The sequence below is a fragment of the Leptonotus elevatus genome, chromosome 19 (assembly GCF_054856555.1).
Source record: "Leptonotus elevatus isolate MCC_2025b chromosome 19, RoL_Lele_1.0, whole genome shotgun sequence".
Lineage (NCBI taxonomy): Eukaryota > Metazoa > Chordata > Actinopteri > Syngnathiformes > Syngnathidae > Leptonotus > Leptonotus elevatus.
In genome coordinates this window covers 6,279,759-6,295,898 of record NC_141257.1, presented here as the reverse complement: position 1 = coordinate 6,295,898, position 16,140 = coordinate 6,279,759, and the positions used below count along the sequence as shown (strand labels likewise).

At 39.8% G+C, this 16,140-nt stretch overlaps 1 protein-coding gene across 23 annotated transcripts in view; it reads right to left on the bottom strand.

The window, feature by feature from the left end:
- Positions 1-16,140, bottom strand: part of adgrb2 (adhesion G protein-coupled receptor B2) — a 162,858-nt gene that overhangs the window by 64,383 nt on the left and 82,335 nt on the right. For 22 of the 23 annotated variants that reach the window (XR_015091470.1, XR_015091472.1, XM_086063573.1 and 19 more), the window contains 9 exons: positions 11,797-11,958; positions 6,644-6,808; positions 5,647-5,811; positions 4,634-4,735; positions 4,216-4,322; positions 3,183-3,377; positions 3,009-3,077; positions 1,817-1,925; positions 1,517-1,663 (listed from right to left, as the gene is read on the bottom strand). Coding sequence is in view for 21 of the 23 variants with exons in the window: in XM_086063573.1 (XP_085919699.1) it covers positions 1,517-1,663; positions 1,817-1,925; positions 3,009-3,077; positions 3,183-3,377; positions 4,216-4,322; positions 4,634-4,735; positions 5,647-5,811; positions 6,644-6,808; positions 11,797-11,958 (1,221 nt within the window). In the remaining 2 variants the exon portion in view is untranslated. The remainder of the gene's footprint in view (positions 1-1,516; positions 1,664-1,816; positions 1,926-3,008; positions 3,078-3,182; positions 3,378-4,215; positions 4,323-4,633; positions 4,736-5,646; positions 5,812-6,643; positions 6,809-11,796; positions 11,959-16,140) is intronic. The other variant, XM_086063577.1, reaches the window with a different exon arrangement.

The window sequence follows — 16,140 nt, the reverse complement described above, 5'->3', positions numbered from 1 at the left end:
AAAGACTGGACCAAGCACGGTCCTTAGAGGCGACAGTCGGCAGCGACAGTATTTTTAGTTTTTTTCCAGAAGTCTTAAAAACCATAAGTGACTGCTAGCTTGAAAACAATAGTAGCCCTCGAGGAGATTAGCTTGGATGCTGCCATAGCAAGGATGGATCAAGCGAGTGAAGATGTCTCTTTAAAAGAAGGGCTAGGAGAAGCACATAAGGCTTCTCTTGAAGGAATGGCTGCTTTTACTCTGGCTGCTTGACAAGGTTGGTAGTTTACTCTTGTACTGCTTGAGTCAATTTATCTAGCTTTTACAAACACTCGATTGGCTTGTCGGTTAATTCAAACGAAGCGTTCAAACACAAAAGCAGGCATCTGGATTTTGGGGGGGGGGGGTGATTTATTTGTTTCAGGTTTCCAGGTTAAAACTCTAGCCTCTATTTTTGGCTAAATGCCACTTGTCGGATTTTACGCTTCAACTCGTCAGCTTAATGCATTAATGTAACCAAAACAACAACCGTATATTTCACAATTGCAGTCACCAGCCTGTAAAGCAGGTGGCGAGGTCCTCCGAGGTCAAAATAGAGGATGTTGCGAGCACCAGTCAAAAGGGTCACTGTCATCAGAAAATGTCAAAGGGCTCAGACAGCTCTGTTCTTTCGGCCTTTAGTTTCTCAGAACTGTAATTTAGGCAGCAGCGCGAGACAGGAAGTCAGACAGTGTAATTTCCTGTGAGAGGTAACCTTCGCCTTTTTTTTTTGTATTGGCCTGCATCTGTCGATTCTTGTCTACCTGTTTGACGCTACTAACATAGAATACGAGGGTTTATTCTAAAACCATGTGAAAAAACAGTAGATTATTTATTTTTTATTTTGCAAATACAAATCAGATCAGATTTATAGGACAAGTATTTAAAAACACAGTCACAACCCGTTCGAGAAATACGGGGGGAAAAAAACAAACAAATGGGAAGCCTGGCGGTTCGCTAATTAGCGGCCCAAATTTCGTAGAGGTAAAAAATAAGGCCCAAACGGTGCTCAATTTTATCTGCAACCTCCTCAGAAGAGCCTTCACAGACCCATCAAAAGCTGTCTGTCTGCTTCCATGAAACACATTTGAAACAAGATACATTTTCACTGCATGGGAAACACTTCTTGGCCAACTAAACATTGACTGAAGAGGGGTGTCGTGTGGTGTGATAACAGTTCCCCAAATTGTGCCGATAATAGCTGAATCTGATCCAATTTGTGTTCTCGAGCTTTGTCTTGAAGTCTCACTGTTACGAGACTTCTGCTGGATGTGAAATCCGCAGTTTTAGAGAGCAGGCATGTAAAGAAAGAAGAAATATGACAGAACTTGCTGACATATAAAATCCTTATGTTGTGGAAAAAAAGCTGGTCACGATCATGTACAGTATTTTATTTCTGCTCTGGTTGTTCTTAAAGTGCTGTATAAATAAAATGGAGTTGAGTCAATGTACCCAGCCTCAAACTTTTTATACAGTAATTGTTGTTGCGTCTCGCTACCTTCATTTGGTACAGTAAAGACCTCCTTGGGGATGTAGAGCTTGTCCTCTGCTGTTCTGGCCCAGTCCTTCATTCCCCTCCGGCCCTTCATGGGGAAGTTAATATCACTGGAAACTGCTGACACGGGCTCTCGCTGGATGGTTATCACTGTGCAAACAAAAGACGACATTACTTAAAACTTACCACTGTGTGAAAAACGCAGATGTGGCCCCCGTTAATGAGATGGCAAGAATAAAGCCAAACATTATATGAAACCGAGGTAACCTCACTTTCTCATGTGAATAGTTACGCAATACTTACTAAGGTTGTTGGTAATCACCAAAAAACTCTGGAAAGCCTTCTGGGCTTCGCCAATGAGATGAATGAAATCTTCTAAAATTCTCATCAACAACGCAGCACCAGGGGCGACCTGCAAATGAAGGAAATTCATTGGAAATGCAGGTAAATATTAGGCTCGCATTACAAAGCTGTACTGGTATGGTATGGGCCGATTCTGACTTAATGTTAACCGTGAGCAAATATATTGCTGCATCACGGTAATTACATCTATAAAATGTCCTTTTTCAGAACATTTTTGAAACAAAATATAGAATATTTGGTACAAAAAAAACGTGTACCATGTTAAGTTTAAATAAATTCTGTTTTAATTCTTTTTAGTAAGTCAGGGTGTCCCATCATTGGTGAGCTATTTTTAGAGCAGACCCATGCCACTTATTTTGTCATTGGGGCTAACTAATACCCGCTGCACAATGAACAATGCGTGGTTGCACAGTCTCTCGTCTTGCTCCCTTCCTTCCTCCTCTGTGCGTAAGTGTCCACCCCTCCCCTCTCTGTTCGCTGCAAGCAGCTTATCACACTCTAAAAACTGGTACTCAATTTTATTCCATTGACTGGTGACAAAAAATACAACCATCTGGTTCCAGAACCTTTTTTTTTTTAAAGTAAACTATGCATCTACTTAAAATATTATTGTTTCCAGATTACTTTATTGTGAGCAACCACCTGATAAAAATACATTTGAGTAAATTCAACACATCATTTTTTTCAGCCCAAACTGAATATCATGTGATTGCGTACAATAAAATCATCTGGACACAGAAAACATATTTTAAGTAGACGAATAGTTTACTTTAAAAATTTTTTTATCTGGAGCCATATGATTTTATTTCGTGCAACCACTCGATGAAATTAAATTGAATACCATTTTTTTGGAGTGCATTTTGTGCCCTGCTTTGAAGTACCCTCAAAAATAGAAAAGAAGAGCTCATTACTGGTCGGCCTATGCCTAGCTAGAAGAATGAAAAGTGCATTAAGTAGTATCCACATTTGGTAAAATACCATGTTTGTAATGTATTTCTGATGTCCAGATTGAATTATAAATACATTGGGGTCAAACTAAAAAATGCATTCATTACAATTCATGTTAAAGTCTGCATGCATTCTTCAGCGAGATCTTAGGCTACCGCGCACACGAGCAATATGCAAGCTTTACCTGATGTACATCTTCCCACTTCTCAAGGTTTTCCATGTCCAACATATAACTGATTATCTGGAAGAATTTCTAAAAGCAAAAACAAAGAGCGGATATTGAAATGGAAGTATGAGAGAACATTACTCTGTTTAGTTTCTCGGGCTTCTCCACTGAACGGTTTTGCTTGTTGCCTACCTGCACGTCGTCAGGAGCTGGGATGTAGGTTGCTCTTTTGAAGGTGTCCGTCACATTTCGCAAGATCTCCGTGGAAAAGAGAAGGTCGCCACTGTAGTAGCTCCTCCTCTGCAAGAGCTCCAGGAGACTTCTTACGATCTGAGACATGCCCTCACCAGCCAGGGTCCTCTGACCCTTCGCAAGATGCTCTCGTAACTTCAGATGAGAAAGAGGCAGACGGTGAGGGCGAAACAAGTGCATGGTACGGGCAATTATTATTATTATTTTTTTTTACTACAACAGACATTTACAAGGTGCTTAAAAACGGAGAAAAATATGAACATGGTGATTTATCTTGCCTATGCTTAAAATAGGCAAGTGGAAAATTGGCCTGAAGCACTCTCAGGCAAAAATTGGATCTTGTCACTACGGCGAGGAATAACTAAAGCATAGCAGAATTAGTGTGTTTGTGTGCACGTTCGTGAAGTGTGAAATGCAGAGTGAGCGGAAAAGAGAGAGAACAGAAGATAATCATCAATCAGCGGAAATTAATTATTGACTCACGGTATTAATGGAAGGTTGGAACAGAAGGTAACAGTGCAATCAAGTCCTCCACTTCACAATCTCTAAACCCCCCACCCCCCCACCCCAAACCCGACCCCCTTATAATCTCCTTTGCCATAATCGAGGAGAGGGAAAGGTGGAAGTTCACGGAGCAGGGAAAGTTTGGCTGATGAACACATTCATTAGCTATGTTCATTAATTGATAAGTGTGAGCGCAAAGCCCTGGAAAAAAAGCTAATTATAGATACTGGAAAGCCTGGAATAAAGACACGACTACGAGTAAACTTTGAGAGCTCCATTTTGTGATTTTTTTTTTTTTTTATAAAGATGTCTCAATCTCATAAAATACATGTTTGATGTTAGAGTGCAGTCATAAAATTAGACACTGCACGAATGATGCTAAAATGATCCTTCTCAGATTGTGACAGTGAAAAGACAGAATTTTCCATTGACTGACGAAAATGATGATAGAGATATAGAGAGAACTTACAGATATGTGTAAATATCTATATTCAACTGAGATGCATCTGGCGAAGCTCGGAGGACCCCAGAAAGCAACTCCATTATTGTCCAGTATGCAACGACGACTAGCAGATCCTAAAAAGGAAACAGGCACTAATATCAGTTGACATTTTTACAGTTCTTCTCTGTGGAAGGGATATAAAAGTTTATTGTTTTTTTTTTTATTCGATACATGTGTAATAGCAATGATTCACATTCTAAAGCGTAAAATTGTAACTAATATCAATTCCCATACATTTACATTAGACCAGGAGTACATGCACACCATATACTATATTTTCACAACGTGATCAAATATCTATTGCTACTTTTAGGCTCCACAATGTTGTGATTAGTATTTCCCTGACAAACTGTGAGTCTGAATGATGATGAGCTGGCTGACGAACCAGTAGCGTTTGTTGGACACTTGTTGTAAACAGTTTCTCCAGCCGAAGCTCTCTTCCACGACATTGTGAGGAGGTTCTCGTCTTTACATATCTCGTGAGGAGCTGCGAGAGAGAAAGTGAGAAAGAAAAAAGGGGCAATCAACAGTGGTGGAGTTCCCAAATGTCATTTCTGGAGTTTCCCAAATGGTTGCTCCTTGATACATAATAATCAATATATGTGACACATGGAGCCAATCCACTTGACCCCCCCCCCCCCCAAAAAAAACTCACACTCACACTTAAAGGTAAAAAAAAAAAATTTGGACACCAGAACCTCCCAACTGTGAGGCATATGTGATTACCACTACTCCACAAAAAGACGCCTTCACAAAAACAAAATTCAAAAAAAAATCCATCTTAACCTCCCCTCTTTCATAACCCTGATGAAACAAATGCAAGAGACGACAGAGTGCTCTGAAGATGTTCCAAGGGGGCAGAAAAAAATGAAGAGAGATGAAAAGAGGGGGGACGCGAAGACAATATGATATTCCCCATGAAATGCCAACAGAAATTATACTCGTTTTTGGCCTAAAAGCGGCTTGAGAGTTTTTTTTTCTTTCAAAACAAAAGGGGGTGTGGTGAGGCTGCACTAAGAGCTTCATCACTTGCAGCCTGTCGGAAATCAACGCGAGCCCATGTGGCACTCGGGCTTGAAAACAAAAATACGCTCGCACTCACTTCACACACGCGGCTTCTGTTTGTAGGCTTATTTAAGCATGCTGTTTGCTGTGGTGCGAACACGTCACAAAATGCACCAAGTGCCACAATGATCATGTCACCCTAACATGGCATACATGGAATGGGAAGGAAGAAAAGAAGCATGGCAGGAAGTGGAGTAAAATCACACAGTATCAATTATGTCCTGGCAATGATGGTGTTACTAATGAATTTCCTGCTTCCCGAATGTCATGATTTGGCACATGAAAAGCCACAAAAGATCATCAAAAATGAATTTCGAAAAAAAGACAACTAACCAGGGCACTTCTTTTCATTACAGGACCGAACCTCCTCTGCCGAGCCCTCACATGGGTATCCTTGTTCCCCGTTGCCCTCGCACACCCTGGAGCGCCGCTGCCAACCAGAGTCACATGTCTTGCTGCAGAGATTCCACGGGTTCCAGCTGCTCCAGTTACCCCCGCCTGAGTATAAAGGAAAGGAGGGGACATACATGGTGGTGTGGGTAGAGAGAGTAAATTCTAGGTTACAATTATACGATTTGTGATGGAAGACACAATGAGCCCATTCTAGGACTAGTAAAACACCGTAATATTCTTGTCCCTAATGGATCCCCCTTGAAAGGGACTTGCAAGCCAAATTGGCATCTGACCCAGATCTCGTTGCAAACCAGTGATTACTATGTCGAGCAGAAAAAGGAACCGGTGGGTCGGACCAATATGTGTGATATGAATTCACATATGGTGTTCCACAGGGTTCAATTCTGGGGCCTCTGCTGTTTTCATTCTATCTGCTGTTCCAGGCTTCCATTTTAAGAAAACAGTCATGGTTGTTTTGAAGTGCTCTAGAGTTGAAATGAGTGATGGCAATCAGAGTCCTAACTGCATGATTTGCAATGCCAAGTTGAGCAATTTTAGTTCAGCACAACTTTGACTGATTTTGCAAGGCCCACAGAATATTGTGTTCTATTGCTGTAAAAACATGGAACCTACAAAAGAAAGATTAGAGTATATTTCTGTCTGTTTACGTTTTGCATAAATTAGCATTAGAATATAGCTAAATTTTTATTATTATTCACAAATATGTTTAAAACAATGGGGGGAAGCCTTTTTGCAAAATGGCCCTGGTTTTTCCTCTTATACTCTTCTGCCACCTGTTGGCCGTTTTTGTAACAACTACCATTGCTTTAAGCGACCTCTTCAGGTCAGAAGCTGCATCAAAGCCTTCTGTATGCTGTATGTAGATGATACAAGTTGCACGCTTGTGTAATGGCATGAAATGTTTTGCACGCCTTACCAGTGCATGACGGGTTGGTGCACTCTCTGCTCTCTTGATGGGGGCCCTTGCACTCGGCCCACCCGTGCACGGACGCGCTGCAACGTCTCTGCCTCTGCTGGGTGCCCGCGTTACAGGAGACGCTGCATCTCGACCACGGGCCCCACTCCAACCACTTGCCCTCCACTGGCCCCGTGGAAGTGAAGTGATGCGTAAATCGGGATAAAATGATACAGTTTTTGTTTTGGGTAGAAAGGAAAGGGAGTAAAGTAAGAGGAAAAAAGACAAGAGAGCAAAGATGAAACAACTCTCGCTAAAAAGGTATAAAACAGGTTAATAGAAAGAGTAAACAGAGTGCAGGTGTTTTTGTTGGTTCTCATAAACAGCATTTTTAACAACACTGCTTGTGATAAATATTTAAATCTGTCCTGAAAGACCTAACAATTCCTTTTTTATGTCATGATTTAAAGAGTTCATACACAGTGTTGCATTTTGGTGACTGATTTTATTTCTTGACGGCTGTTTGTGCATTAATAGAAATATTTTAAAAATAGATACATTTCGCTACAATCCAGTACTGCCTGTCAAATTATCCACAAATACCGGAGCTTAACCAAAGCCTGGTGACGTGCATCATGCAATAAAGCTCCCACTACTGATCTGCGCTAGAAAAAACAAAATACCCCAAAAGCCCGCCCGAAAATTACAATGATCAAGGTGAGATGGTTTGTCATGGTCTTGAAAGCTAATAATATGTTGGGTAATTTTGAGTGTCAAAGAAAATAATGCTGTGGACTGGCAGCAGAAGTTTGGCTGGAGGTAGACAAAGACAATATGAATGTTTATTTGGAAACAGATGAAGTACTGGCTGTCAAATAATTGATCAACTTTTTTTTTTTAATTACTGTATCAGATTATGTTACGGCTCACGATGTCTTTTGGCCGTTTGTTTGTTTTTTCTGTTCAGTTGAGTGGTGGATTGTGTGTGTTCCTCCCTGATTGGTGGCCATCGTCCCCAGCTCAGGCCACCAATTGGTGCAAGGGAGGAGCACTGATTGCCAAATTTGTTTTAGCTGTGCCAGGTGTGTTTTGTTTCAGCACCCAGTCCCGTGCAGTCCCTATAACTCTTTTGTTTGTTTTGTTTAGAACCGCACCGCTCGCCACCGTTTGTTTCATTATCCGAGATCCACTATCCGTACTTAAAGTGTCTTTTACGCAAGGGGATCACAGGAATGCCTCCAACTAAAATATGTTCATATAGTTCAGGATGTTGTGCATTCTTGGGCGCAATCCCTTTTGGATCTTCAATAAAGTGTTTGAGAAATATAGCTTCAGATAAAAAGTGGTTTTGTGGCACAACTTGCCCCCCAGTGCAGGGTAGGTTGCGCCATTAGTCAGAATTCAGTGGGGTGCCATTGACAACTGAAGTAAAAAAGATCATTTTAATCCCACAAATGATAATACTATATAAGAGGAAGACAAATTCAACACAAAACTTTGATTTAAAGGTTTCAGAGGCCTTTTCTTCTTTCGTTCTTTTTCTTTTCCTGTTTAGCCTTTTATTTTCTCTTTTTTCTCTCCATCTTCTCAGGTGTGTCAGTCACAATTCTTGTTTTCACTTTTTTTTTTTTTTTTTTACAATTCTGTTATTTCTTTCTGTGGATTTTGGCAAGGGAAAAGTAACTTCTGAAAACACATAACCCAAGTGAGTAGAACAAACATATTTGTCACTTGTTAAGTGGTCGGCAGGGTGAGCCTGAGCCTTTTTTTTTCTCGTATCCCTATATTTTTGGGGCTCCGTCTCATTTCGTTTATTTGTCTTGAAGTAAAGTGTCTGTGTGTAAGTGTGCCCTATCCTCGGCATTCCCTTGCTCCGTGACCTTCCGCCGGTCGAGACATCAATTATATGATACCAAATTAGAATAAAAATAATTCAATCATCTCAGTAAAATAAAAGACATCCTTTAGAAACAAGGACAAGTGCAATTAAGTTGGCTTATGAATACGACAAAAGCATACATTTTTCTGTACGACTTATTGTCAGTAGGATTGTTTGGAGCCTTCGATTATCTCTGATTAAAGACATGTCTCAAATCTGTCCTTTTAACCAAGATTGTCAAAAAAGTGTTTTAAATCAACTCAACTAGAAGTTTTGAATCTGATTGCATGGCAAGAGTATAAACAGTAGGGTACCTCAAGGGTCAATCCTTGGACCCCTTTTGTTCAGCCTGTATGTGCTGCCCATGTGTCAAATTCAAAATAATCGAAAGTCAAGGAAATGTTCCTTAAATATCCAACAATTTTGGAATGTTTAAAAAAAGATGAATGGCAGTAAAAGGATGCAGTATTAAAATATTAAGTTGTTGTTTGACTTTTTACTGTCTACTGTATGTTAAATTTACATAGCACTTTTTATGATGTTTTCCAGCACATAACGTGTGCCTTTGCTGCCAGCCAGTGTCAGAACATCAATCAATAATACAAAGTGTCTCAGTGTTGTTAGCAACTTCTCTGGTTTTTGTCATATTTGACAAAATAAACTCAGTTAAATAAACTTTCTTTTAGCAAAAAAAGAGCACAATAGCCTCAATTTTCTAATGTCGTATCGGCTCAAATGATATTTTCTGGCAAGAGAAAATTGGAGAGTGAAGTAAACATATTTGTCTGTTACTCTGAAGGTTTGAGGGCGGGGGTGCAATTGCAAGTTATTGATTATTTGGTCCAACTTGCTGAGGCATCTCTGTTGGAGATGACAAATGATGATCGCTGTGAATTCCAGAACTCCTACTGACTGCAAAGTGACTTTTTAAAGACTGATATAAAGCAATCAAATGTGCTCGTATAAGGAAGTGAACCCATTAGAATAGCCTGGTGTGTAATATTTGCATGTCATTCAATTCAGGAACCTGCTGAGAAGTAAATCTAAGAAGAAACACTAAAGCAATGTGAAGCAAATGCTACCCATATGGGGTTCTTAACATTGATATGTGTAACATCCATGTGATGGCAAAAGTCATCAGTCATATAATATGTATCTGCATAATATGTATCTTACGCAAACACCTCTAAATTTAATCCACTTGATGCTGCTAAAATAGATTAAAGAGAAAGAGGCCAATTAAGATAAGTGCAAATCTATGTATGCATTCGGAAAAAAAAATATCATTCAAAGTACCTTTGTCACAAAAAAAAGGCTGCTATTCATCATTTCAAAATTGCTCTGTCTTTGAACTCTGAAATGCACATTGCATTAATGAGGCTTTTCACCGTATACATGTACTAAAACTCTGACATTCCTCATCCTCCCATTTCTGTAATGCCACCAAAAATAGGTACAATTAAGCCTTTCTCCGATGTCACTAGAAGCAGCATGTTAAAGCACTCAGGTACATTCGAGATGTATTTATAGTTATTTGACAAACAAAGGCTATATCAGAAATAATGGAGCAAAAACATTCAAATGTAGTAACAATGGCAGGCTCCAGTCATAAAGAAAGATACAATTATATGCAAAAGCTCTTTTTTTCTGGTGTCATAAAACACGTTGAAGTTACCCCCCCCCCCCCCCCATTTTAATGTCAGTGCTTTCAAAATAAATGTCTTTTAAAGGGCACAGATATTGCACATGCATTAAGTGTACCTAATAAAGTATAAAAGCAACTTTTTTTTTAAGAGCTTCTGAGCAGTGCTGATATTTAAATATCTGCAGAAAAAAACAAATTCTCCAACTATACAGCAGTTCTATCATAGCGACAGTGACGGTTCAACTGGTCTTTCCTCAGAATTAAAAAGAATGAGCCCATTTTGTACAGAAGACATCTTAATACAGACGTTCCAGATGGCCAGTCTCAATCCGATTGGTAGTCCTGCGGTGCCCTCGACATGAGAATTAGATGGCGCTGCAGCGCCTGCAATTTATTGACAATGTGCAGACCTAATAGGTAATCTTGGAGTCAATAGCACAAAAAGCAGACGCGCCCCCCCGCAATCCGAACCAAGCCAACCATGAACACAACGTCAAGAATCGAAAGCAAAATTCTTATCAATCCTGTGGGATGGCTAAACATGTGCACACGGGGTGAGCTGGCACCTCACTGCTGATCACAGACGAATGGAAATGGAAATTGAAACTGGTGTGGTTCTTCGAAGCGGCGAATAGGAGTAGGCAGGAGTGATCAGCGGGCGGGTATGCCACGTTCACGTGTCAATAAAAAAATGAGGAATGAACTTGCAATATTGGTCTCCGAGTGTGGAGATCCTGTTAGTCATATAAAGCTAAATTAATTTTTTGAGAACTCAGCAGAGAGAACAGATGTTTTCAAAGTGTAGCTATTTTTACGAAAGGGTCGGTACTGTAACATCAAGTACAGCTCCGGAAATGTTTGAGTGAGTATAGGAATGTTTAGCCGGCTAAAAATGAGTATTATATTGAACTGTTGAGCAAACAGTCAATTAAGCCCATCGAGGCAGTGTATCAATGTCTGTTGTTATTTTGCTGTCGGCATCTGACACCGTCCTAGCAAGAAGGAAGTTTGCAAACTTGGAACGCTAAACTGGATAGCTAAACCCTCCTAGGTTAGCTTAGCGCTAGCTAGCTGGTACAACAGAACACAAACTGTGTTCTGCCGTTTGCCAGTGATACAGTAAGGGATCCTGGAGGTGAATGTATGAATGTCGTTTTAAACCAAAAAGGATTTTTTTTTTCGTAGGTTTCCGCAGCTGACATAAGATAAAAGCCTTCCAGCCCCCCCGGGGCTCGCTTGCGGCCTGATTGATGTGTGTTCAAAATATCACATTTTCACGCATGTTTAGACCACCAAAATCTGCATAATTTTTCATGGCAAACGGCTCATCGCCACCGCACACAGCATGTGAATATATAAAAAGCTTTATTTTTACTTTTCATTTTGAACATGAAACACACACAATTTCAAGGTCATCGGACGCAATCTCCAGGAAGAGTTCTTTCAAATGTGACCTTTATAATAAGCTAAACGTCGGGACAATTTTTTAAAGAAAATTAAAAATGTCTGACTTCCAATTAGATCTAGTATATGGCTCCAAGCTACTTTTTTTTTTGTATGCATACATTTTCAACACCGAACAGCATTAAAACGTGACAGAGAGAGAATGACTTGGACTGGCGGCGACATGTAAATGGACATGATACTAACCCGGACACACTGCAATGTTGCAGAGTTTGGTCTGTGTCTCGGGCCATCCGCAAGGCACGGCCCCACCTTCGTTCACACACTTCCTGGTTCGAGTCCTGGTGCCCCGCCCACAAGTCACAGAGCAAAGACTCCATGAGGACCACTCGTGCCACAGTCCATGCACTGCAAATGGCCACAAACGCACCACATGGGGATGAGGAATGAGGGCGGGGTAAGAGGCGGGGGGGCATCACAGGCATTAGCGGTGTTAGTGGTCAAGAGAAATATGACAAATTAATGAAAATGAGAACAATTCCGGACTGGCAAAGAAATGGAGGCCAGGGATGGACACAGCCATGCGCTAATGCAGATTGAGTCATGATTTCATTAAAACTATTACTTACAGACTTAAGGCCAACAAAGACTAATTACAACAGGCACTCCACCAACCAATTAAGGAAGGAAATGTTTCTGTTCTGCAAAGTTGTCCTCCGCCTTGTGCATCTCATCTAATTTTAGCAATAGATGTAGCTGTTGAAATAAATGCAAGTGGAATAAACCAGCGGCGGAGTTGCACAAAAAACGAGTCAATAATGAATGTGACCTCAAGACTCCTCTTGTGTTGCTTTATCACTGAGCTTCATTTCAAGCAGTGTCGGCTCGATCCTATTCCGCCATGGAGCAATGGCTGCACAACGTCCAAAGTTAAAGTGTACACAAATGAATGCGTGCAATAATTCAGTAGACTTTGCAAAACATTTGGGTAACAAACCATGCTTTTTCAAAAATTATCTAATAAAAAAAATGAGATGTGTGTGCCTTATTTGATGGAAATAAACTACATTTGGACAAAGAGAGAGAGTGAGAGGGAAAAAAATTGAGGATGAAGATAGTTGGCCTTGTTGAGCAAAGCTAAATAAGTCATAGCGATAAATAATTAAGTCAACTCTATGAAAGAAGGCTCAAAGGAGCAGGAGACGGAGGCACAGAGAGATAGTGTTATTAAAAAGTATGCAGAATGAGGTGCTAGTAAATAGTCAGATATTCAAACCAGCCATCAGGATTTTAAGGGCTACTTGGAGGCGCCGTTCAAACATGTAGGGATAAATGACATTAGCTCAAAATGACAAAAAAAATGCTTCAATGTGTAGATGTGTAGATGTGCAAAGAATCGTCACTCCAGTCTGACTCGCTAATGCTAATTAGCACTACTCGCGACACTTTTATCGCTCAAAATAACGGCTATTCATACAAAACGCTTCAGAAATACTCACCGGCATATGCTCTTCCTACGTTGCAAAAAAAAAATTTTCATTGGAATAACTTGACCGTGACTTGTTCCTTCTACTCTCTAATGTGGCTACAACTTAACAGTGTATCAGAACACTGCCACTAAGTGGCCAAATCGTGTACAACATGAAAAGCGCTTCCAATAAAGGCACACACAAACAAGGGCAAAAACAGTATAAAATAATTTACATAAAATCAATTTTGGGACATTTAAAATCGATTCTGAATCGTACAAAATGAGAATCGATTATTTTTGGCCACACCCCTACTGAAGACACACTTGCCTTTGCTCACTTCATTGCCGCCACCCATACTTGATGGTGAGGAGGGGAAATGACTAAGGCAGATATAAATAAATATCTGCTGAAATGTCAGTGGTAAACACATTTTTGAGAGATACTGAATATTTGATTTGAGTATTTCAAAAGGCCTATTACAAACTGTACAGAAGACGATTAGCTGTCCAAGCTAATCCTCCTCCATAACAAATACCGACTTAAAATAGCATGGCATTCACTTACGGCACTAATCAGACACAGGTTACGTGTAATTAGGATACGGGAACTCGACACAGATTCAAAATGTGTTTAATTATTAAACATGCTCATTTAATTACATGCACTTTATTAAGATATCAGCTTGTAATTTGCCATCAACTAACATGTGAGGCAAATAGGCAATAGTAAGACACATGCATTTTAACCCTAAAGATAACCGTCATTACCAGCACTTTAATACAGGGTCAAGGCACAGCATGTTGCATTATTTATGTTCTTGTACCCAACATTCGCATGTAGCCATGATTTCACTCTCTTAACGGAGATGGTTTGCTGCATCGTTTGGCTACGCACTGACCCAGGGACATGTACTGCATAATACAAACATTATTTTAGTCCGTCTTTTAAATGTCACTGAATCTACGGCAAATCAGCAGTAGCTAAATACAACACAAGAGGAGGTACAACGTCACTTCGCATGCTTTAGGGAATGGGAGCAAATGAAAGAAAGATGGGGGGAGAAAAAACATTTGCTCAACCACTTACTGCCTAGTTGGCTTTAACAAGGACAAGACCATTAGCTAAATTGATTCGGTATTGCCTCATATTGGGAGTTTTACCCATGAAGGGGGGGGGGGGGGGGAGCAAGCAAAAATATCCTTTTACACTTCATTGCCTTTCTGTCCATAGCAGTTTTCTGTGATGTTGCACGCAGATGCACAGAGATGCCCAAAGACATATTCAGCCACACTTATAACTCACCACTAGTATTCACTAAGACGAAAACAAAACACAAACGTGCGGAAAATATTTCGATAAAAATTCTGTCAAGCTAATCTAAGAAATAAAATATGCACATTTCATTCTCTCCACCTCGGGGTATTTGGAGGGAGGTTGGGGAAGGGGGGGGGGGGCATGCTGAGCTTGTGTGCCTTGTTTTTTTTTTCAGAGTAAATACATATAAAACAGAATAAATGTTGGCTTGGAATATTTCATGTTAATGTTCTGAAGGTTTGCTTATGTGCAGTACGGAATAAAAAAATCTGAATACAGCTATCAAAATGTCATAATTAGTGGGCCCTACACTAGACCTTCACTCCCAGCCATTTTCACTGAAGCAACCCCCTTCGCTCCCGACTGTTTTACTGGAATTTGACTGATTTTGAAAAGGCCCACAGAATATTGTGTTCTGTTGCTATAAAAACATGGAACCTGGAAAGATTAGAGTCTCTTCCTTCATCTGGAAAAAAATATATATTTCTATGTTTCTTTGTTGCAGCAATTAGCATTAGAATATAGCTATTAAGTTTAATCATTATTCACAAATCAGTTTAGAACAGTGGGGAAAATATCCTTATGCAACATAGCCCTGGTTGATCTCTTATACTCTACTGTCCCCAGCTGGCCGCTTTTGTAGTAACTACCATTGCTTCAAGCATTCTCTTCAGTTCAGAGACTGCATCAAAGCATTCTGTATGCTCTAGCAAAAAAAACAACAACATAAAAAACAACGTATAAATACGGACCATGGTAATATTTAAAATAGAACGTATTTATACGTTTTGGGGGGGGGGGGGCAAATGAGTTAAAACGTGATTTGATATGGATCTGCACCAACATTTAATGGGGTTGTAGGTTGCAATTCCAGAAAATGTCATTGAAATTGTTCCATTTGTTTTTGTGTCACCTTGCTGTCAGACTGAACAAAAACACCAGCGTTCACATATGCAAGTGACACATTACCTCGTGATTGAAAGGTTATTTTTAAAAGTCAATTACATCAAGCTCATTAAACACGTTCATGTCTTTTTGCTACCACCTCCACATTCCCCATTTAGCTGAATTAGCTGCGGTACAATTTAGGCGATCCCCGGGGTGTCCCTTTGCCCCAGCAGAAGCATGTCAGAATTCAGCAAATAATGAAATAAAGCGCGGAACAACACAGAAAGCCAATATCCCATCAAAGGAATGGCTGAGAATATTAATATCAACACGGAACGGAAAAGCGAAGCACTTAGACAAATCACATTGGCGGATTTGAATTTAAAAACAAGATTAACATATGCACTGACAGGAAGTGGAAATGTGTCTCTTTTTTAGAATTTTGGGCGGAGATTTAGCTCTTGAATCCAAACATGCTTCAAAATTAAGTACCGATCTTGTAAATTAAGATTAAATAGACACCAATTAGCCAACAATTAGCCGTACTCTATAAAAGGGTATTCCGTGACGGTGTCTGCATGAGTCGCTTATACACATATTTATGTTTACAGAGCAGAAGCTGAGTTCTGTACTGTCATTATAGGCACCAAAAACAGAAAAACAAATGCAGATGTAATATTTTACTGTTTGCAAAAATAGTAATGTGTTTAAAGATAGGAAATCTCCAACGATGTTCGTAGTTTTATATATATATATATATATATATATACACACACACATATATATGTCATTTTTTGTCAAACGTAAGATACATCCTAAGTATTGCGTAAACTACAATTATCAAACAACTAACCTTGCTTCTTCTGTGCAGATGTACAGTGCAGCACTACCAAAATAAATACAATTAAAATTGAAC